General features: G+C 43.7%; 1 protein-coding gene across 6 annotated transcripts in view; it reads right to left on the minus strand.

The window, feature by feature from the left end:
• Nucleotides 1-24,284, minus strand: part of LOC123761783 (uncharacterized) — a 235,395-nt gene that overhangs the window by 46,087 nt on the left and 165,024 nt on the right. For all 6 annotated transcript variants that reach the window (XM_069330505.1, XM_069330506.1, XM_069330504.1 and 3 more), the window contains one exon: nt 19,902-20,006. In XM_069330505.1, the coding sequence (XP_069186606.1) occupies nt 19,902-20,006 (105 nt within the window). The remainder of the gene's footprint in view (nt 1-19,901; nt 20,007-24,284) is intronic.

Here is a 24,284-nt window from a genome sequence, read left to right on the forward strand (position 1 = left end):
GCTAGTATGGTGAGCAAAACAAGAGTGGCTGCCACACAGTGAGGGTACCTCAATTCTCTCCCTCCCTCACCAAAATTCCTCCTTCCACAATACAACGCTCAATGCTAATTATAATCACAATCCTGATCACTAATTCCTGTAAATGACAATCTTGATCACTAATTCCTGTAAATGAATAATTGACCACAAGTTTATTTTGAAAAGGAACCTAAAAAGTCTTTTTGGAGATTCCTAGATGGACGAAATAATGCTGTGGTGCTGTGGTTAGCGCTGTGAACATCGTGAACAGTATTGAATCAGTAATATTTGAACATTGTACCCAGTCATTATCACACTCAGGCTCTTCTATAATACTATCATGGCTAAATAATAAAGTTATATATATATTATGGCATTATTAGGCGATGCTGTGGTCACACGCTGACCAGCAGTGCTGTGCGCTCATGCTGTGAGCGCCAGCCTTGGTTGCTCACTCACTACTGAGGCTCCCACACCTGGGAATGTGGACCACGATTTTTTTTATAGATGGCGTCTGTTTACAAGAGCCCTGAGGAAGCTGATGTGAACCCCATGTAGCCGCGGGAGTTTTGAATGGAACGTGAAAAATACAAATACCAGGAGGCGCGTTGCGCACCTGAAGCCTGGGCCTGCAGGCGCGTTGCGCAGTTAAAGGGTTAAATTCTGGTCAGGTCATTTAGAGTACTTAGTGACTTGCATGTTCCTGCAGCCTTTGTCACATTTGTAGACTCAGCACAGGCCGTGCATGTGCCAGAATTTGATGAAAGTCTGTACCTAAACGTATCCTTGGTGTCGTTGGGGGTTGGTAAGTCATGGAGCTTAGTTAATAAGCACCATGACTGACCAATCCTTATAGACAATGGTGCGGTGGTCACTGTACTGTGTACATTTTGGGGTGATCATGGACGTCATGGGTTCGGGTCACTTAAGAGTTCTTAGTGATCTATGGCTTGAGTGTTCCTGCAGCCTTTGTTTTATATTCTAGCAAAGTCATTAACCCTTAAACCGCGTAATACATACATATAAGATGGAAGTAATTGTCATGAAATCACGCAATACATACATATACGATTAAGGGTCTAGCGCACGATTTTAAATGCCCTGCGAGGGATAGGGGCAGCTATAGTCAAGCCAAGGCCGATAGTAAACAGACGCGATCTTGAAAAAAAATTGGGGTAACCATTCGTGAGTGAGACTCAGTACTGAGTGAGCAACCAAGGCTGGCGCATGCAGCATGAGCTAACAGCACTGCTGTTCAGCTTGTGAACACAGCATCGCCTAAAAATGTAACATATACAGTATATGAACCTGCTATTATTTAGTGATGATAGTATTAGAGAAGACCACTGTGATAAAAATGACCAGGATTCTGATAATAGCAGGATTGTGGTGATATTTAGCGCTATGCTCTATGATAGGAGGAGTAATGCTGAGGGAGGGAGGTGGCATCATCTTCTGACTGTGTGGGGCCAACTTTTATTGACTGGACTTACCATACCAGCTTAGTGGTTCACTATGGTGAACACAAATGTAGATACTTATTTATAACGCGAATATAGAGTGTAATAACAGCAATAAGAGTATGTTGGGAGCAGCCATTTTGGTGAGGGAGGTGGCACTGTCTGCATGACATGTCATGTTGTGTACTGGTGGCCACTATAGTCTTTGGGCACCATACCAGCTAATTTGTACAGTTATGGTGAATAAAACATGTAGATACTTATATATAATGTATGTATATAGTGTAATAACACCACAAACAGTATTGTTGGAGGAGAAATATTAGTGCATCTGGCCTTGAACCAGTGAGGGAGGGAGCCACCAGCTGACTCTGTGTGAAGCTATGTCTCTTATTGCCTGAACTCACCATACCAGCTTAGATGTACAGTTACGGTGAACACGTAGGTACTTATATATAACGTCTGTATATAGTGAATAAAAGCAAAAACAGTATGGTAGGAGGAGAATGTTGGCGAGTGAGGAGGTAAAGAAGGGAGTGACGGCCATTGGCTGGCTGCCTAGTGTGTGGTGACCACTTTTCATTGCGTTTTGACTCACCATACCAACTTAGTGGTTCATTATGGTGACCAAAATATGCAGATACTTATATATAACCTGTGTATATAGTGCAATAACTGCAAAACTATTTGTTTATTGTTTTATGAACATAATAATTGAATAACTAATATGTACACCATAATTTTGAGTATAGTGATGGTTCACACATTTTATTATATAAATATATATCACACTACACACTATTGAATAATATTACTGCAAAACTAAGAAAAAATCAATCAGATATTGAAATAATTAGGTAATAATATCTTTGTGGCAACTCCTGCGTGACAGCTTGGGTGTAGCAGACCGTCTTCGGCACTTGCTGTCAACGCCTCTTTTTTTTTTTTTTTGCCAGAATTCCCCACCATGTAGCAGCCAAAATATGTCACCTACGATTTTTTTTTATTTTTCCCGTGATCAGGGAACACAAATGAACACTTTTATAAGACAAAAGAATTTTTGTTATTTTTTTTTTGGTTGCGCCTGGTGGTGTTGCAGGCCAAAAAGCCCTTAACGGTTTAAGGGTTAACAAGCACTGTATTTCAGGCAGAATATACACATACTCGGAGGGAGGGAGCGGACAGCACGCTGGTATTGTGATCCTGTGGTCCCGGGTTCGATCCCGGGCGCCGGCGAGAAACAATGGGCAAAGTTTCTTTCACCCTGATGCCCCTGTTACCTAGCAGTAAAATAGGTACCTGGGCGTTAGTCAGCTGTCACGGGCTGCTCCCTGGGGGTGGAGGCCTGGTTGAGGACCGGGCCGCAGGGACACTAAAGCCCCGAAATCATCTCAAGATCATCTCAAGATACAGTGGCATCTCGACTTACGACTGCCCATACTTATGATAATTTCGAGTTACGATGTAAATTTGATCGAAAAATGCGACTCGACATAGGATGGAGTCGTCGACTAACGATATTTGTTGGTACACGTTTGGGTCGACTGAGCGCATGGTTCTCGGTCACGCGGCCAACCTGCCTCAGTTTACTACAGCTGCCTGCTTAGTGACGATCACGCCTATAAGAAATTCCGCTTTTGTGGTGAATTTTTGCATTTTGAACATTAAAGTAATTATTATATATCACATCATGAGTCCCAGGAAAGTCAGTGGTAAGGCTCAACATATGAAAACCCATGTAAGGATGACCATAGAGCAGAAACAAGAGATCATTCGTAAACATGAAGATGGTGTGCGGGTAGGTGAACTAGCTAGGCAGTACAACAAATCTCAGTCAACGATATCCACCATACTGGCTAAGAAAAAGGATATTGAGTGTTAAAGTGGCAAAAGGCATATCAATAATCACGAAACATAGAACACAAACACTTGAGGATGTTGAACAGTTATTATTAATTTGGATACACAACAAGCAGTTAGCGGGTGATAGCGTTTCGGAGGCCATCATTTGTGAAAAGGCAAGAAAATTGCATGAAGACCTTTTAAAGAAAACCCCTGGAACAAGTGATGCAGAAGTGAAAGAGTTTAAGGCGAGCAGGGATGGTTTGAGAAATTTAGAAAAAGAAGTGGAATTCATAGTGTTGTGAGGCATGGGGAGGCTGCCAGCAGACAAACCAGCGGCTGAAAGATTCATTGGCGAATTTAAAGATTTTGTGCAGAGTGAGGCATACCTACCACAACAAGTGTTTAATTGTGACGAGACAGAGCTATTCTGGAAAAGATTGCCAAAGAAAACATACATTACCAAGGAGGAGAAGTCATTGCCCGGACACAAGCCACAAGCCTATGAAAGATCGGTTTACTCTTGTGTTGTGTGGTAATGCGAGTGGCGATTTGAAAATTAAACCCTTGCTTGCGTATCATTCCGAGAATCCAAGGATTTAAAAAAAATATAATGTGCAGAAATCAAAATGTGTGTGATGTGGAAGGCTAATGCTCAGGCATGGGTGACTAGGCAATTTTTTACAGAGTGGCTGAATGAGGTGGTGTGCCCTGCCATCAAAAAATATTTGTAGGAGAACAGTTTGCTACTCAAGGCTGTGCTTCTCCTCGACAATGCTCCTGCACATCCTCCAGGTTTGGAGGATTCATTGATGGAGGAATTTAGTTTTGTTACAATAAAGTTCCTTCCTCCCAACACCACTCCTCTACTTCAGCCTATGGACCAGAAAATAATTGTCAATTTTAAGAAACTTTATGAAAGGGCACTTTTCCGGAGATGTGTCGAAGTGACGGATGCCACAAATCTCACCCTCAAAGAGTTCTGGAAAAACCATTTTAACATTTATAGTGCTTTAAAACTTGTTGACAAAGCCTGGCAAGAAGTGACTGTAAGAACCATGATCTCTGGCTGGAGAAAACTGTGGCCTGAATGTGTTGCAGAACGAGACTTTGAGGGGTTTGAGCCTGAACCTGAAGTCCCTCTCGTTGAGGAAATTATTTCACTGGGTCGGCAATTGGTTTGGAGTTGGATGGTGCTGATGTGGAGATGGTGGAAGAACACAACAAAGAACTGACCACCGAAGAACTCCAAGCCCTTCAAAAGGAGCAGCATGAAGAGGCAGCTGAGGAAATTTCTTCCGGGGAGAAATAAAAATTAAGAAAATGTGTGCAATATGGGAAGAATGGCAAACCTTTACTGAAACGACTCACCCAAATCAAGCTGGAGTAGGTCGTTGCCTTAACCTATTCAATGACACTGTGATGCATCATTACATGACAAATGTTAAAAAGAAGGGAAAAATAAATGTCTCCTGACAAAATTGTAGTGAGACAAACAAGCACTGAACCACAACCAGGTCCTAGTGGTATTCAGGCAAAACGTAGGAGAGAGAGAGAGAGAGTACCCCAGAGAAAACATCACTGCCTGATGTGATAATGGAAGGGGACTCCCCTTCCAAACAGTAACAACTCTCCTCCTTCCCCCTCATCACTATCTTCCATACGCCATCAAGAGCCCTCCATAAAGGTAAGAGAAACTTTGGTACTGTATTGTAGTTAGAAAAAAACATTGTATTCAGTATAAAATGTATTTGTATGTTAATATTTTGGAGGGTGGGGAATGGATTAATTCAAATCCCTTTATTTTTATGGGAAAAATCGCTTCGACTTACGATATTTCGACTTACGATCCGTCTCTAGGAACGGATTAGCATCGTAAGTTGAGGCCCCATTGTATATACAGTGTGTCCCCACTTGAACGAACTATATGGGGCAAAGCCGATTCGTTCCAGTGTGGAATTCGTTCCATCTGTCCGGCCCCAACAACCTTCTGTTTTTTTTTTTTTTTTTTTTTTTACATATGCCAGGACACATTAGCATTAGAAAACATTGCACCTGACTCATGAAGGGAGTCCTTGCTAGTGCTGGTCCTGTAGGCCTACTGTGAAACTGTACCAAAAACTTTTGAATTTTAGTTTGTTTCTTGTTGTGCGGTGCTACATTATAATAACTTTCATGCTCTTTTGGTGTTGATAATAATCTGAGATGCGAGAATCACCATCCTCCACCCCACTCACACCATCCCCCACACCATCCCCAACACCACTAACACCATTTGCCCCACCACCCACACCATCCCCCACACCCCTCACCACACCCACAACCACCCACACCACCCAAACCACACCATCCATGGGGGTGTATTGAAGCAGCAGGCTTGGAAGCGTCTCAACTCGCTGGACAAAAAAAAAATTGATGGGTTGACAGGTCTCCTCTCACACCTCCAGGACCTCCCCCCCCCCCACCCCCAGGTACCTGGCCATACACACTACCACAATGCCAAGTCAGCTATTGTTTTCTACATAAAACATGTTAATTATTAATAATGTATATTAATACACGAAAATTAACATATTTTGGCATAAATATTTTACAGCTAAGATTGAGATTTTTAATAGAGAATGAATGAGAGGTTTGGCAGCCATGCGTGGTCAGCACCCTTCTCTCTCCACTTCCACCTCCCCTGACAACACCTTCCACCACTGATCCCACCTGCCTCTTTCCACCACCTGCCTCCCCCTGCCACCACCTGTCTCCCCTGACACCACCTGAAATGGTGCCAGCCACCTCACCAAGGCCTAACGTTCACACGACCTGTGCTTGTTTTATTGGCCTACTCAAAATTTATTCTAAATACTTACAAATTGTTTTCAAATAATATTGTTTGTTGTTATAACTAATAAAATATTGGCTGTTTTGAAGTTTTATTCATTTTATACAGTACAGTACTGTATTAATACCTAATATATTACAGTACAGTGCGTAGGCTGTTAGATGGAGGGAGGGAGGGATCTCGGAAACACACCTCCCCCTCCCACCCCCCCCCACCCCCAATGGCTCAGGGAGCGACCGGCCGGCCACACAATGCCAGCTGTTATCTACACCCCAATTGTATTAAGTAAATAATTATCAAAAGAAGGCACCAAACCGGGAAGGCTATGTAGCACCATCAAATGTGCAGAATAATCAGAGGGCGCTAAATATCACCAAGGATGCCAATACGGGAACTAAAACGCATAAGGCGAACGATATCAAAAGTATCCGAGTCACCAAGAATTCTATTGAGGGACAGGTGACCGCGAGGGGCGGTCAGAAAGCAAGACACACGCTCGTCCTGGAAGTCAGGACATTCAAGAAGGACATGCACGACCGTAAGAGGGACAACGCAACTAGGACAATAAGGAGCAGGGCGGCGCTCCATCAAGTGACCATGGGTTAAGCGAGTATGGCCAATACGCAACCTCGCCAGAGCCGTTTCCCAACACTGGTTACGGTGGTAGGAGGACGGCCACGAGGAAACACAACATTTAAGAGTACGTAGTTTGTTACCAGTAACAGACGACCAAGAAGCCTGCCAACGGGTAAGGACGGAGGAATGGATAACCGGGTAAAAGTCGGAATATGGAATACCTTTACGAGAGATGGGACAAGAGCGGACAGCTTCCTTGGCAGCAGCATCCGCACGCTCATTTAAAGACACACCAATATGGCTGGGAACCCAACAAAACTCAACCGACTTAAATTTACTGTGAACAAGAAACAGCCAATGCTGGATCTCGACAACTACTGGATGAACCAGATTAAAGGACCCGAGAGCCATGAGGGCACTACGAGAGTCAACAACAACTACAAAGGAAGACTGACAACGAGAAAGCAGGAGACGAAGAGCATAGAGAATAGCATAAAGCTCTGCTGTAAAGATGCTAGTCTCCGGAGGTAAGCGACACATATAAGTGCAATCAGGAAAAACAACAGAGTAGCCAACACCATCTGCAGACTTAGACCCATCGGTGAAGACAGAAACGGAGCGGGAGTGAGAAGAAAAGTGCTCGAGGAAAAGGCGTTTTAGAACCGTAGGAGGGGTAAAAGCTTTAGTGATACGGGTCAAGGATGTACAAAACCGCGGAAGAGGGACTCTCCTCGGGGGCAAAGAAGGAACAACACGAGGAGAAACATCAGAAATACGAACGGAAAGAGAATCCTGTAGGCGAGATAACTGGACAGAAAGGGGAAGGTGGTGAAGAGGAACAGGTACCGCAGGAGGGGTAAAAGTCAAAGCATGACAGAGGCGAGAGGAAGGATGTTGCAAGGACCACGCAAGATAGCGAAGACAGTAGCGATCATGGCGGTCCTGGAGAGACAGGAAGCCTGTGTCAACATACAAGCTAAGGATGGGAGTCGAACGAAAGGCACCAGAACTGAGGCGCAACCCAGTATGGTGCAAAGCATCAAGACGGCGAAGAGTAGAAGGAGAAGCAGACGAGTAAGCAGGGCAACCATAATCGAGCTTAGACAGGACGAGAGAGGAATGTAAAGCAAGGAGAGTGCGCCTATCTGCCCCCCAAGAAGTATGGGATAAGACCCGAAGGAGGGTAAGGGCCTTAGAGCACTCAACACGTAGGTAAGAGATATGGGGAGACCAAGACAAACGAGTGTCAAGGAATAACCCCAAAAGCTTCGCGGAATCTTTGTATTCAAGGGGATGACCATAAAGTGACAAAGAGGGACAAAGAACGACTCGTTTCCGCGTAAAAGTCATGGCACAAGTCTTAGAAGTAGAGAACTTGAAGCCATGATCGGTGGCCCAAGATGACACGGCATCAATTGCAAGTTGAAGCCGGCGCTGAAGGAGAGGCGAATCATCACCCTGACAGCAAAGGGTAAGATCATCGACATAGAGAGCGGAGAAGACACCAGAAGGAAGAGAGGAAAGAAGACCATTGAGGGCAACCAGAAAAAGAGTAGTGCTCAGAACACTACCCTGGGGCACACCTTCGTATTGCTGAAAAGAGGCAGAGAGAGCGGTACCAAGTCGCACCCGAAAGGAACGACGAGAGAGGAAGCTGCGGAGAAAGAGAGGGAGATGAGCACGAAGGCCAAAAGAATGAAGTTGAGATAGAATATGATATCGCCAAGTGGTGTCGTAAGCCTTTTCCAGGTCAAAAAGGATGGCAACAACGGAGGTCTTTGCAGCAAAAGCAGTACGAATATAGACCTCCAAGTTCACCAGGACATCTGTCGTGCTGCGGCACTTGCGGAAACCAAATTGAGAAGGGGAGAGGAGGTGATGGTGTTCCAGGAACCACATCAGACGAACGTTAACCATACGTTCAAAGAGTTTGCAGACACAACTTGTGAGAGCAATAGGGCGAAAGTCCTTAGGGAAAGTACCCAGAGACCCCGGTTTGCGAACAGGGAGGACAACGGCATCGAGCCAGTCCTCAGGGACTGACGACGACTCCCAGATCCGATTATACAGATTCAGTAAATACCGAGACGTGCACGGAGGGATATGGCGAAGCATCTCATAATGAATACCATCGGAGCCTGCCGCCGTAGAACCGCAGAGGGCCAGGGCAGAACGAAGTTCAGAGAGAGAGAAGGGATCATTATAGGGAAGCTGAAGATGAGTGCAGAAATCTAAAGGACGAGACTCAAGGACAGGTTTACAAAGAAGGAAAGATTGGGGAAGATGAAGACCTGTCCCTGAGTCTCGTCCTTTAGATTTCTGCACTCATCTTCAGCTTCCCTATAATGATCCCTTCTAACAGAGCTAACAGAAGAAAAGTGGGAACCCAGTACGGAAGCGACCTGCAACGGGTCCGCCACAAGAGTATCATGGAGGTGAAGGACCGGTGAAACATCGGGAACGAACTTACCCGCTATCTTGCGGATATGCTTCCAGATCTGGGTCAGAGGGGTTTCGGACGTAATTGTTGAGACATAAGATGCCCAACATTCACGTTTAGCCGTACGGATGGCCCTACGGGCCACCGCACTCGCTTTCCGAAAGAAAAGAAAAGAATCGGTCGTCTGCCTACGGGGGTGCCTCTTCCAGGCTGCACGCTTACAGCGGACAGCCCGAGCACAGTCCGCATTCCACCAGGGAACGCACTTCCGTGGACCCCGAGAGGAAGAGCGAGGAATAGAGCGGAGGGCAGCATTGAAGACAGTGTCATGAAAAAGGAGGAGAGCGCGGGAGAGAGGCAGAAGGGAGAGGTCAGAGAGAGCAGCACTGAGGGTAAATAGGGTCCAGTCTGCCTTAGCAAACTGCCACCTAGGGAAAGAGAGGGAAGGGCGAAAAGAGAAAAAGGAAACAAGGATGGGGAAATGATCACTTCCATGGAGGTCATCAAGAACCTGCCACGTGAAATCTAAGTAAAGAGAAGAAGAGCTGAGAGAAAGATCAAGACAAGAAAGGGTGCGAGTCCGAGAGTCCAAATGAGTGGGCTCACCAGAATTCAGAAGAGACAGGGAAGAAGAGAGGAGAAACGGCTCAAGAAGGCGACCCCGGGTATTCGTCAGAACGTCACCCCAAAGAGAATGACGACAATTGAAGTCACCCAGCAGGAGCACAGGCTCCGGCAAGGAGTCTAGGAGGTGTTTCAAATCAGCAAGAGAGAGCGGGACACTCGGGGGGAGATAAATGGAACAAACTGTGTACCATTTTCCCACAAAGATATGAGCAGCAGAACAATGGAGAGGCGAAGAAAAAAGTAAAGGAACAAAGGGAACATCAGCACGAATCAAGAGAGCAGAAGAATTAGAAGCCCCAGCAACGGCTGGGGGATGGGGGGGGGGGAGAGAAAGGAATAGCCACGAAAACGACCAGGACGAGCACCAAGCATCGGCTCCTGGAGACAGACACAAAGGGGCGAAAACCGCGAAATCAGAAGTTGGAGTTCGAGGAAATTGGCGTAATAACCTCGAACGTTCCATTGAAGAATGGACAACGACGAGAAGAGAAAGGACAAAAACAGAGAACAAGGAAGAAACAAAGGCGAAAGAGCAACAGAGCACGTTAAAGAATATCAGGGTCGGGATCAGGGTCAGCAAAATCAGGGTTAGGGGGCATGGGTAAACTGAGCAAAGACGGAGGGAAGGAAACGGGAGAACAGATCAGAGGTGGGCGGGCGGGGTCCGGAGGAGGAGGAGGAGGAGGAGGAAGAGGAGGAGGAGGAAGAGGAGGAGACAACGGAGAGGAGCAGTCAAGGACAGAAGCAGGAAGAGGGGGAGTAGAAAGAGGGGAGCGCACCCCAGCAAGATCAGCAACCGAAAGGGAAGCAGGGGCCAAAGAAACCTCCATAGCAGGAACAGGGGGCGCAATCACTGAAACGGGAGGGGAAGGAGCAACAGAGCCAGAAGTAGGTGGTGAGGAAGAAAGCGAAGCCTTCTTACCCACTGGGGAGGAGGAAGGAGAGGAGCCAGGCTTACGCTTCTGACTTAAAGAGACTGATGTCCCAGCAACTACGTACCGGGCAACGGATTCCAGTGTCTCAACAGGAGAAGCTGAACGAGAGCACACACGACGGCCGTTAGGAGAGCGATGGACATCCGCCTGCACCGACAGGCGGCGGGGAGAGCCGATAGATGGAGGAAGAGGATGGGAAGGAGGATCGGAGGGGGACGAGGAAGAAGACACAGGAGACATGACAGACCGGGTAGAAAGAAGGGGAACCCCAGACAGAGGACCAGGAGGGGGACCCCTCGGGACAGAACACAAAGGGACAGAGGAGGGGGCAGTGGGCGTATCAGGGTCCAAGGCCCAGAAACGGTTGCGAGTCTGAGGAAGGGGAAAAGGACGAGGAGAGGAAGAGCGCAACACGCGAGCATAAGAGATGTTAGTATAAGGCGGGAGCCGGCGAACCTGGCGCCTCGCCTCAGGAAAAGATAAACGCTCCCGGTGCTTCAGGTTGAGGACGGCTGCCTCAAGCTTGTAATGGACACAGGCACGGGAGAAGGTAGGATGGGCCTCACCGCAGTTGAGGCAGCGAGCTTGGGGAGAAGTGCACTCCGACTTAGAGTGACCTTCACTCCCACACAAAGGACAGAGAGCAGCGGAGGGCACCATGCCCAAACCTCCAGCACTTGTTACAAAGTCGAAGAGAAGGAATATACTCCTGGACAGAGCATCTAGCACCAGCAAGAATGACAAGAGGATGGAAGGGTCCTACCATCAAAGGTGATCTTCACAACGCGAAGGGGTTGACGGCGACAACCACGAGGGGGACGAGTAAACGAGTCAACCTGCAGGACAGAATGGCCTTGGGCATCAAGGATATGCCGAATATCATCGTGGCAATCCTGCAGATTCCGAATACTGGTTGCAACATGGGGTGGGAGGAGAATAGTGCCAACACTGGCATTCATCTGAACGTTCTTGGAGACCCGAACAGGGATCTCGCCAAGGCAAGATAAGGCAGCCAAGCGGGAAGCTGCATCCTGAGAAGGAGCAGCAACGACACGTGTACCAAGACGAGTGGGGTTGAAAGTAACAGACGCATCCACAGAATCTACAAGATGCCGATGGAGGGAGAAATCGTCAGGAGGCGCAGAATCAAGAGGGAGGAGATCAAAGTATTTGGCCCATGAAGCAGGACCAAACAAGGCCTGATACGCATCAGCACGGAAAGGAATCGAGCAAGTGCGGCTGGGGCGCGAACGGCGTTGAGAACCCCTAGATAGGGGTCAAAAGGCACAGTAGTCACAACGAGAGACTTAGCCGCACCAGGGGACGAAGTGGTCACCACCGGGGGCTGGAGGCTCGACCCAACCACAGAGGAGGGAGGGGAGCTGGGGGAAGAAGTCAGGACGGTCAAAGCCCAACGCAGCGGGAGCTACAGAGCCTGGTCTTCCAATACAGGCCGACTCGGGGGCTTGGTCGCCCACCCTATGAGCCTGAGAGGGTACAACGGAAACATTCAACGACATAGAGATGAAGAGAAAGAAATTCATCCACGAATGTGCCCCCATACCCACCATGGAGCCACAATTAGAGGCAGGACACCCAACATGAAGCTATCGCCGATCATGCCGGGGCCCCCTAGGGGTGCGTCGTGAGTATACGCCCCACAAACGCCACCTTAAGAACCGTCAGTCCGTCGAGATCGGGTTCAGCGACGAAAGGGGGATTGACAAGAAAAGGTTCCCCTCGCTAGAGACGTTGGGTACTACAGTTCTACGGGTGCAAGAGAATGCCTCCTCAAGCACCCGGGCGTGAAAATAGAAGAAGTCCAAAGAAATAATCAAAAACAAGCAAAAGGTCGGCAGGAAACGACAAGCAGATAGGAGAAGAGGGGGGAGAAAAACGAAACATAAGGAAAAGGAAAAGCGATCCGGCACAATTAGAGAAGACAGCAGCAGGAGTGCAAGGCCAGAAAAGGACAGAGGACTGCCCCACGGAGCATCACACTCCGGCAGCCGTCCACCAAGCCCCCTCACGACGCCAACGGGCCGGATGGGGAGGGGGCCAATTGTATTAAAAAATCTGTGAAAAGGAAATGTGTTCAAACTGTTTAACACTTTGATGCGTTAACGACTGAACCTCTCGTCACTCATTTTTCTCCCGATTCCTCTCCGATGACGCGGCGCTGAGTCACTAATTAAAATATTTGTTAAAAATTTAAATTTTATCAGATCAATCTGGTAGTGGTTTTAAAATGAGCGCCTTTAGATTGCGCACAATTTAGCACCCATATGTCACTTGAGCAGGACACATATTTTTCCCTTGAATGCACCTCAAGAGGTGCATTGAAAAAAATATTTTTATAAAATCCAATTCTTATCCGATCGACTTGGGGATTATTTAAGCATGTTTGCCATTAAATTTTCGTTTTCTCTAATAGTCACATAGCCTATTTGGGAGAACAGAGTTCGCTTGTATCTTTGTGGTAAAACTATTGTAAAATGTTGACCCGACGAGTGTAATCGACGAAGTTCCTTTATTTGGTGCCAGTCAAACGCATCCTTGTGTGAAATTTTATACACATGTTCTTCTAGAACATTCTATTGCGAACATATTGGTACAAAATTTAAGTACGTACATCGAAAATTAAGGTCAAGACAGTGAAAGAATATACACTTTTCAAAAGGTGTTTCGCCCATCTGCCGTCAGGTGTGCAGTAAGAGGTAACACTTCAGCCACTTCCCACACTCTTGCGGGGGGGCCACGATCATGATTCTACATTTATATGCATATGTCCGTGAAGGGAATTTTATTGCAGTCACAGTGATACCAAAATTAACGACGTAGCACAATTCTGGGATTGACAAACATGAAAAGATCAAACATTTCAGCGCGGTTTGACGCTCACGGCTAACGATTGCCATAGTTTTTTATTTGGTGCGGGTCTCATGTCGGGTTTGGTGAAATTTTACATATATATTCCTCTAGAGCATTCTCTTGCGAACAAATTGATACCAAATTTAAATACATACATGGAATATTAAGGTGAGCAGACCGAAAAGATTATAAACATTTTAGTGTCGCCGCGCGGTCGCCCGAAACGAACGGCAAATTCTCCAGATAGTATTCAATTAACTCCTTGGCGCGGTAAAGTGTTAAAATATTTACTGTATATATCACAATTTTCTAATAAAAAGGCCATTTTCAGCGCAGGTAATGAGATAATTATCATTAAACTGACTCGTGGCATCTGACGACGAGAGGAGAGTGAGGTAGTGGCTAGTCTCCGGTGGTCAGAAGCAGCAGGAAGGAGGGAAGGTGGGGGGGGGGGGGGGCTGGAGGGGGAGCATGGAGGTGCCAGTCACGTGTTACCTCTACAGCCACTGACACCACTTGCCTCCTGGCAACAACTCTCTCACCAATGCGCCCCCCCCCCCCGGACACCATTTTTATTACCATTTCTCCCTAGAAACAATGGGTAAGGATAATAAAACACTATATAACTGTTTACACTCTGGCGAATCATAGTTGATGACAGCCAGCTCCAACGCTCGGCCTCAGTGACCGCTTAGACGAACAATCCTCGCTTAATCGAACATTTATATGTTCCACTGAACATTTGGTACCGTATTCAATTTGTTCGGCTCTTCCGGGAATTCTATAGAGCGGGGTTTGTTAGACTGAGGAAGCACTGTATATATTCATATTAGTATATTTTGGTAGCAGTCTTTCTTGTAAACATATGTTGTTAAATATGACCGAAAAAGTAAGATTAATAATTCTAACACGAATTTTCTCAATATTTCTTATGTTTCTTTTTACTGTCGATGGTAATTGAAAAATCAATTCTCCAAAATTCATTTTTATTTTTAGTCTGACGCGACACTTGAGCGCGTTTCGTAAATCTTATTACATTTTCAAATTCTTTAGTTTACACACACACACAACTATAACTGAATAGAGCTTAAACATCTTCGATTTTTTTTTATATACCTGCATTTGGGTGAGGTGATATGTTACAACAGTTTTGGATGAGGTGAAAACAAACTTTCAACACAAGACAGAACACGAAACAATGGGTATTGAAGGTAAGAATGGAAGTAATTACAGAGGGCCTATTGGCCCATATTTCTTGATGCTTCTATATTGGAGCGGAGTCTTGAAGTGGGTAGAATATAGTTGTGCATTAATTGGCTGTTGATTGCTGGTGTTGACTTCTTGATGAGTAGTGCCTCGCAGATGTCAAGCCGCCTGCTATCGCTGTATCTATCGATGATTTCTGTGTTGTTTGCTAAGATTTCTCTGGTGATGGTTTGGTTGTGGGAAGAGATTATATGTTCCTTAATGGAGCCCTGTTGCTTATGCATCATTAAATGCCTGGAAAGAGATGTTGTTGTCTTGCCGATATACTGAGTTTTTTGAGGCTTACAGTCCCCAAGAGGGCATTTGAAGGCATAGACGACGTTGGTCTCTTTTAAAGCGTTCTGCTTTGTGTCTGGAGAGTTTTCTCATGAGTAGGCTGGCCGTTTTTTTGGTTTTATAGTAAATTAATGCACAACTATATTCTACCCACTTCAAGACTCCGCTCCAATATAGAAGCATCAAGAAATATGGGCCAATAGGCCCTCTGCAATTACTTCCATTCTTACCTTCAATACCCATTGTTTCGTGTTCTGTCTTGTGTTGAAAGTTTGTTTTCACCTCATCCAAAACTGTTGTAACATATCACCTCACCCAAATGCAGGTATAAAAAATAAAAATCAAAGATGTTTAAGCTCTATTCAGTTATAGTTGTGTGTGTGTGTAAACTAAAGTCTTTGAAAATGTAATAAGTTTTACGAAACGCGCTCAAGTGTCGCGTCAGACTAGAAATAAAAATGAATTTTGGAGAATTGATTTTTCAATTACCATCAACAGTGAAAAGAAACATAAGAAAGATCGAGAAAATTCGTGTTAGAATTATTAATCTTACTTTTTCGGTCATATTTAATAATATATGTCTACAGGAAAGACTGCTACCAAAATATACTATTAATAATATATATATATATATATATATATATATATATATATATATATATATATATATATATATATATATATATATATATATTTATATATATATACAGTGGTACCTCGGTATAAGAGTTTAATCCGTTCCTGGAGTCAGCTCGGATTCCGAAGCTAATTTCCCCATAAGAAATAATGGGAAATGAATTAATTCGTTCCTGACTACACCAAAAACCTCACTTCAAACTAAATTTTATACCTAATTCATCTAAATAAACCTACAAAACTATGTTCAAGTTATTACTTACCTTGCTGATGACTGCTGTTGGCACATGGAAGATGGTGAGGAGGAGGAGAGGTGTTACTGTTTGGAAGGGGAGTCCCCTTCCATTATAACATCAGGCAGTGAGGACTTCACTGGTATGCACACTCTGGCACGTTTTGCCTACATACCACTAGGACTTGCTTGTTTTACTAAGAATCTGTCTAAAGACACTTGTTTTTCCCTCATTTTAACACTTGTCTGTAGTAATACATCACATTGTCATTTAAAAGGTCAATGCAACGGCCTGCTGCAGCTTTATCTGGGTGAGTTTTTTCAACAAAACTTTGCAATTCTTCCCATACTTCACACATTTTCTTAACACTTTAGCGTTATCACGGCGATCAAGAGCATTACCACTTATTGTGTTGAGGTCGCACAGTGGACTCGCTCACGAGTCACAAGAAAAAATATTTCTATAAACTCTATTTGTTATGCGATCAACTTTGAGATAGTTTAAATATGTCCCCATGAAATTTCCGTTTTCTCTAATAGCCGCATAGTCTATTTGGGAGAACGGCATAGCACTGCACCATCGAGGTAAGACCGTTGTATTGTTGACACGACAAGTGTAATCGACGAAGTTTTTTATTTGGTGCCGGTCTAACGCATCCTTGTGTGACATTTTATACTTATGTTCTTCTAGAACATTCTATTGCGAACATATTGGTAAAAAAATGAAATACGTACATCGAAAATTAATGTCAAGACAGTGAAAAGAGTATACACTTTTCAGTGTTGCCACTCGATCACCCGAAACGCTGCACTATTATCTGAGGTTAAACCTTACCACTGGCTTTCTTGGGACCCATGGTGAGATATATAATAACAACTTTTATGGTCAAATGACCAAAAATCCAACAATACATTGAAAATCCACATGAAGAATTGACGTGGCATAGTCACTGGGCGCAAGGCACTGGTAAACTGAGGGGTGAGGGGCGAAGATCGCCGTACCACTACGCGCTGGGTCAGCTTGTACGCGTATCAACAAATTCCCCTTCCGAGGTAACCCTCGCCTTCTGAGGCACATTTTCCGAGCAAATGCTGCTCGTATTCCGAAAAACTCGCATTCAGGGACACTCGTATTCCGAGGTACCACTGTAGTTCATCAGTGTTAAGTGAAAAGAAGTCTTTGAGAATGTAAGAAGCCCTGACGAAACACTTGTGTCAGATCATTATTAAAAAATGAATTTGGAGAATTGATATTTTCATTACCACATTAAAATGTGTAAAACATTAAATGAAAAGTTCCAAAGTGTGTTTGTACAAAATGAAATCTTCAGAGAACCAAACACAATAAGAATTCCAGAAAACAACATAGAGCATATAGAGGTGTCAAGAGATGAAGTGGAAGATATGCTAAAGGAGCTCAGTAAGAACAAAGCAGTTGGCCCAGGAGTTTCATAATGGGTTCTGAGAGAATGTGTATATGAGCTCAGCATTCCACTTCATCTGATCTTTCAGGCATCCCTGTGTACAGGAATCGTAGCAGACGTGTGGAAACAGGCTAAAATAGTCCCAATCTATAAAAGTAGCAGCAGGGAAGACCCCCTCAATTATAGACCTGTATCATTGACTAGTGTAATAGTGAAAGTATTGGAAAAACTAATCAAAACTAAATGGGTAGAACACCTGGAGAGAAATGATATTATATCAGACAGACAGTATGGTTTTCGATCTGGAAGATCCTGTGTATCGAATTTACTCAGAGATTTTACGAAAAGAGATGGTTGGGTTGACTGTATCTATCTAGACCTAAAAAAGGCCTTTGACTGAGTTCCACATAAGAGATTGTTCTGGAAACTGGAAAATATTGGAGGGGTGACAGGTAAGCTTCTAACATGGATGAAAAATTTTCTGACCGATAAAAAAATGAGGGCAGTAATCAGAGGCAATGTATCGGACTGGAGAAGTGTCACAAGTGGAGTACCACAGGGTTGAGTTCTTGCACCAGTGATGTTTATTGTCTACATAAATGATCTACCAGTTGGTATACAAAATTATATGAACATGTTTGCTGATGATGCTAAGATAATAGGAAGGATAAGAGACTTCGATGATTGTCATGCCTTCAAGATGACTTGGACAAAAAAATTATATGGAGCACCACTTGGCAAACGAAATTTAATGTTAATAAATGCCATATTATGGAATGTGGAATAGGAGAACATAGACCTCACACAACCTATATATTATGTGAGAAATCTTTAAAGAATTCTGATAAAGAAAGATATCTGGAGGTGGTTCTAGATAGAAAACTATCACCTGAGGACCACAAAAAGAACGTTGTGCGAGGAGCCTATGCCATGCTTTCTAACTTCAGAATTGCTTTTAAATAAATGGATAGCGATATACTAAAGAAATTGTTCATGACTTTTGTTAGGCCAAAGCTAGAATATGTAGCCATTGTGTGGTGCCCATATCTTAAGAAGCACATCAACAAACTGGAAAAGGTGCAAAGACATGCCACTAAGTGGCTCCCAGAACTGAAGGGCAAGAGCTACAAGGAGAGGTTAGAGGCAATAAATATACCAAAACAAGAAAACAGAAGAAAAAGAGGTGATATGATCACCGCGTACAAAATAGTAACAGGAATTGATAAAAATCGATAGGGAAGATTACCTGAGACCTGGAACTTCAAGAACAAAAGGTCATAGATTTAAACTAGCTAAACACAGATGTTGAAGAAATCTAAGAAAATTCACTTTCACTAACAGAATGTTAGACGGTTGGAACAAGTTAGGTGAGAAGGTGGTGGAGGCCAAGACCGTTAGTAGTTTCAAAGCGTTATATGACCAAGAGTGTTGGGTAGACGGGACACCACGAGCGTAGCTCTCATCCTGTAACTACACTTAGGTAATTACACACATACATAAAACACATTTATTTATTTATATTGATTTAATTTGGGCTAGTTGAAAAACATGCACCTTTCTGAGAGGAGAAGACACTTTCAGAGTTAATGTCTATTTATGGACATCTATGGCAGGGGTCTACTTACAGTAAGGAAATTTTTTTTGTGCTGGATGTGTACCCTTTTTTATGCAAAACACAGGCATAAAAATGACAACAATTGTGGTTAGTACTTGCATGATTATGAATTACAGACATATTGCCATAAGGACTATCAATAAGCACTACAAACATTATGCATCTAACAAGTAAAACAGTTTAAAATATTTATAATTTTATTTCATATTTGACAAAAATGATGATGGTAAAGAATATCAAACGAAGAGATTGAACATCCTCGACAAGTACCAAAATCACAAAATAAACTTAAACATAAAAACTTGATAAATGTTATTTAACCTTTTAATAATAATAATAATAATAATAATAATAATAATAATAATAATATTTTGAACGTTTGCACCACTCTCTTCTCTCCCAATATTAACTACAGTGCTTCAATAGTTATAATAACAAATGAAAAACTGAATGGAAGAGAATGAAATTGTAAAAAATAAGGCCCTTTAATAAATCTGGTACACATTTTCCATCTATTTATTTGAAAATGGATTACCACTAACCAAAATATGGTAATGTACTCATGAACAAGAAATCATAAAGATTCACAGACTAAGAATATTGCCTGTATCCTAAATCTACTAAACTGTAGCACTCTTTATTCTGACAAAATGGCCTCCTTAGGGGGATTAAATCAAAACTACCTTTAAGGCATTTTATACAAAATATTCTACAGTATATTTAGAATGCAGCAGCCCGCAACAAATCATAATATTTAGTGGTCTTAAACAAATCTTAAACAATAAGTAGAACTCACAAAACTACCTCTCATCCATTTGAGATTATGAGGGAGATGGACGAAGCTTCTTACCTTCAAGGTGTTCGAATAGACTTCCAGTTCTAACATTAGGTCTGGGTCTTCCTATCCCGCGGTCTGGAGTACGTGCACTCCCTTCTGGGTTTCCGCTTTTATTCCCTGCATGTAAACAAATCTTGGGTAAGGCATTATTACTGTACAGTACTGGCAATTTAAAATAACACTTGGATATCAAGTCAACCCATCCTCTTAAAAATAACGTCACTTTTGGCTGGTATGCGCGATATGGCCAAATTTGGACGTAATTTGAAATGAAATCGACTCACAAAAGTGACGTTCTGTTCCGTTTTCTATTTGAGTCATCCGGCGTACGCGCAGAGGTTATAAGCCGACACTTTAAATTAACGTTTTTCATAACGTTTTGCAACTTTAAGAGAATTTCCTGCCCACCTAACCTATCAGAGGACCCTTAACTTACTGTTGTTGAAAAAAACAATCCCAAATTTATTTTCATATTTTTTTCATTTTCAAATTACGTCCAAATTCGGCCATACGGGCAAACGGCCAAAAGCGACGTTCTTTTTAAGAGGACAGGTTGATCAAGTACAGTACACCAATCTGCAAGACACTGTGCAGTTTTATGCCTGATTCTGGATAAAAACAGGTGGTATGGTGTAGTTAGAAGGTCCCTTCCTCTTCCCTTTGTTGGTTCCTGTATGTTACCAAAAACCAGTGTTGAGTGCAATGAAACGCCATTTTCTGGCCAAGCCCCGGAGGCTCCCTGGAGCTTATCGGGCTAATGTATGTTATATTAGACTGGGACATTAGCTAACTATGGAGTTTAGACCTACTAGGAACAAGAGCCAGAACCTGGCCCCTTCAGAAAGGTTTCAGGGAGCAATGGCCCTGGAAAACCCCCCACTGTGATTGAGGGTTTTCCTTATCTGCCATCGACCGGGGTTAGGCACCTAGAAAGGTAGGCATAACAAAACAAACCCCACATGGGAGGGAGGGTTGCCAGGGAGCCTCCGGGGCTCACTCAGAAAATGGTGTTTCATTACATTCAACGCTGGTTTTCTGAGGGAAGCCCCTATGGCTCCCTGGAGCTTCATACCCAAAGAGATAGAAAAGAAAGGACTGACCCTGGGAGAGGGTCACCACAAACTCCGCAACGCGAAGTCAAGACAACAGGCTGCAACCTGCAGCCCAAAGCAACCCAAGAACACCCAAGAGCAGACATACTCACAAAAATAATGGGCGCCCAGGAATCTGTACAGCCTCCAAATCCCCGCACCCAAAGAAGTGAAAAGAAGTATCAAAGAAGTGTGTTTGGAAGTCAAAACCAGAAAGGACAAACAAGAAGCAGAAATTAGGCAAGCAATTAGGAAAGTACTGGTTACCAACAGTAAATTAGTACAAAACACTGCAGATAGAACTAAGTCCATAATAATTTTTGGATGTTTAGAGAAGGAAATTTCATCTAGGGTGGACTGAGCAGCAAAAGAGATGAAAATCATAGAGAAAATAGTATGTTTAGGAGAAGGCTCAAAGGAAAATGTCAGTGATTTTAGAAGAATAGGAAAATATGAGAAAGACAAGAACCGCCCCTTAAGGGTGACATTTAATGGAGTGAAAAACATGATGGAAGTGCTTAGAAATGCAAGGAAATTGCAGTGATGAGGTTGGCAAACTTTGGTCAATAAGACAAGACCTCTCCAAGGAAGACAGAGAAAAGCTGAAAATGAACCTAATTGAGGCAAAACATCTAAATGGAGATAGAAATGAAGAAGACAAATTCTTTTTTCTACAAAGTGACAGGGACTGGAAAGCTTGTGAAATGGTACATAAAAACAAAGCAACAAGATCAGTAGTGGAAGGGGGAGTAAAGAGCAAAGGAAAAGGGAACATGTTCCTGAAAATTGTATATACCAACATAGATGGAGTGAGGTCAAAATCTTTGGAGTTGCAAGATATAATCCAGCTTAGGGTCCCAGATATTGTCACATTATCAGAGACGAAACTTGAAGGAAATATAATAAATGAAGTCATATTCCCAAGAGGCTATTCAGTTCGGAGACGTGACAGGAAAACTAGGAAGGGAGGAGGAGTGGCTGTACTGGTAAAAAAACACCTGAAGGTAAGAGAGTTAATATTTGAAAACCCTCGAGATATTGACATAATGGCATTGCAGATCTGGAATCAGGATGATAAGCTGAAAATTTTAAATGCCTACAGCCCACCAGCAAGCAACACATGGACAAAGGAAGAACTGGATGACAAACGAGAGGGCCTCATAATGGCCATGAGAGATATTATTGTACAAGCAGATAAAGATAAATCACGACTGTTGATACTGAGGGACTTCAACTTTAAAGCAATAGACTGGGAGGCCTATGAAGCAAGAACGGAGGACTTTTGGACATGCAGATTTGTGAACCTCATTCTGGAGACATTTTTGTATCAACACATAAAGCAGGCCACAAGAATGAGGGAAGGAGATGTACCGTCAGTACTGGATCTAGTATTCACCAGGAAAGAAGAAGAGATATTTGACATCCAGTACCTTCCTTCCTTGGGAAAGAGTGATCACGTATTGTTAGACATTGATTATGCTTTAAGATATCATCTAGAAGAAAATGGGGACATTGAAACAGTTGATAAACTCGATTTAAGGAGAGGTCACTATGGGGAACTTCAAAATTTTTTTAATGAGTGTAATTGGACAGACTTGTTGCTAGGAAGGGAAGTAAATGAAATGTATGCCAAATTTTTAAAAATATACGAGGAAGGCACACAAACATTCATACCAAAACAGAGATGCAGGGCCAGAAAACAGGATTGGTTCAACAGAAATTGTGAGAGGGCCACAAAAATGGAATCAGTATAGGAAGAGGCCAAACCCCCAAACATACCAGCGATACAAAGATGTGAGAAACAACTATACGGCAGTAAGGAGAGAGGCAGAAAGAAATTTTGAAAAAGGGATAGCGGTTAAATGTAAAACAGAACCGGGCCTATTCTACAAATTCACAAACAACAAATTGCAGGTAAAGGATAATATCCAGAGGTTGAAATTGGGAAACAGATTCACGGAAAATGAAAAGGAAATGTGTGAAACATTAAATGAAAAGTTCCAAAGTGTGTTTGTACAAAATGAAATCTTCAGAGAACCAGACACAATAAGAATTCCAGAGAACAACATAGAGCGGATAGAGGTGTCTAGAGATGAAGTGGAAAATATGCTAAAGGAGCTCAGTAAGAACAAAGCAGCTGGCCCAGATGGAGTTTCACCATGGGTTCTGAGAGAATGTGCATCTGAGCTCAGCATTCCACTTCACCTGATCTTTCAGGCATCCCTGTGTACAGGAATCGTAGCAAACGTGTGGAAACAGGCTAACATAGTTCCAATCTACAAAAGTGGAAGCAGGGAAGCAGATAAAAATCGATAGTGAACATTTCCTGAGACCTGGAACTTTAAGAACAAGAGGTCATAGATTTAAACTAGCTAAACACAGATGCCGAAGAAATATAAGAAAATTCACTTTCGCAAACAGTGGTAGACGGTTGGAACAAGTTAGGTGAGAAGGTGGTGGAGGCCAAGACCGTCACTAGTTTCAAAGCGTTATATGACAAAGAGTGCTGGGAAGATGGGACACAACGAGCGTAGCTCTCCTCCTGTAGCTACACTTAGGTAATTACACTTTGGTAATTACCCGAAATGAGCCTAAGACATGTTACCAAACACGGCAGCGAAGGCTGCAAACGTTCGAATGGCACAGGCGCAAGGATAGACCGCAGGCTGGCTAGATTTAATAACCCTGCGGTCAACCTGGGAGACCCGAGCCCGGGAACAGGGAACGAGGGAAACCAGATCAACCGAAAGAGCATCCCCAGCCACGGCATGCAGGTAACGGCAAAACACCCAAACTGGACACAACACATGATGGCCGGAGGTGAAACAAAGCACGAGAAAGCGTACGGAATGGGGCGGATGTGACGTCCATCCCGAACGCCAGCTGGAGCGACTCCGCCAGCGGCGCACGATACGAGGCAACAGTAAGAAGCATCTAAGAATGGTCCAGAAAACCAAGAAAAGACAAGACAACCTACGAAGAGCAAGAAAATGGGGAATAGAATCGCCAGGAAACTTCATACTGTCGCCGAGACGAAGCTTGCAGGTGGGACACCATCAACAAAATCACCTGATCACCATAGAGATGGTGATACACCCGCATCAAATGACTAGACATGAAGAGACGAGGAGAAGGCTGAACCAACCACGTACAGGACCGGTCCGACCTGCCGAAAGAGGCGGAACTGCGGGAAACGCCCCGGGTTTGGACACAGATCAAGCCGCATCTGAAAACAAAGCTGGACCGGCCATCAAGGGGCCATGAGGACTACTCTCTTTGGGAAGCACTCCAACCGAGTCAGAAC

This window comes from Procambarus clarkii, chromosome 24 (genome assembly GCF_040958095.1).
Source record: "Procambarus clarkii isolate CNS0578487 chromosome 24, FALCON_Pclarkii_2.0, whole genome shotgun sequence".
NCBI lineage: Eukaryota > Metazoa > Arthropoda > Malacostraca > Decapoda > Cambaridae > Procambarus > Procambarus clarkii.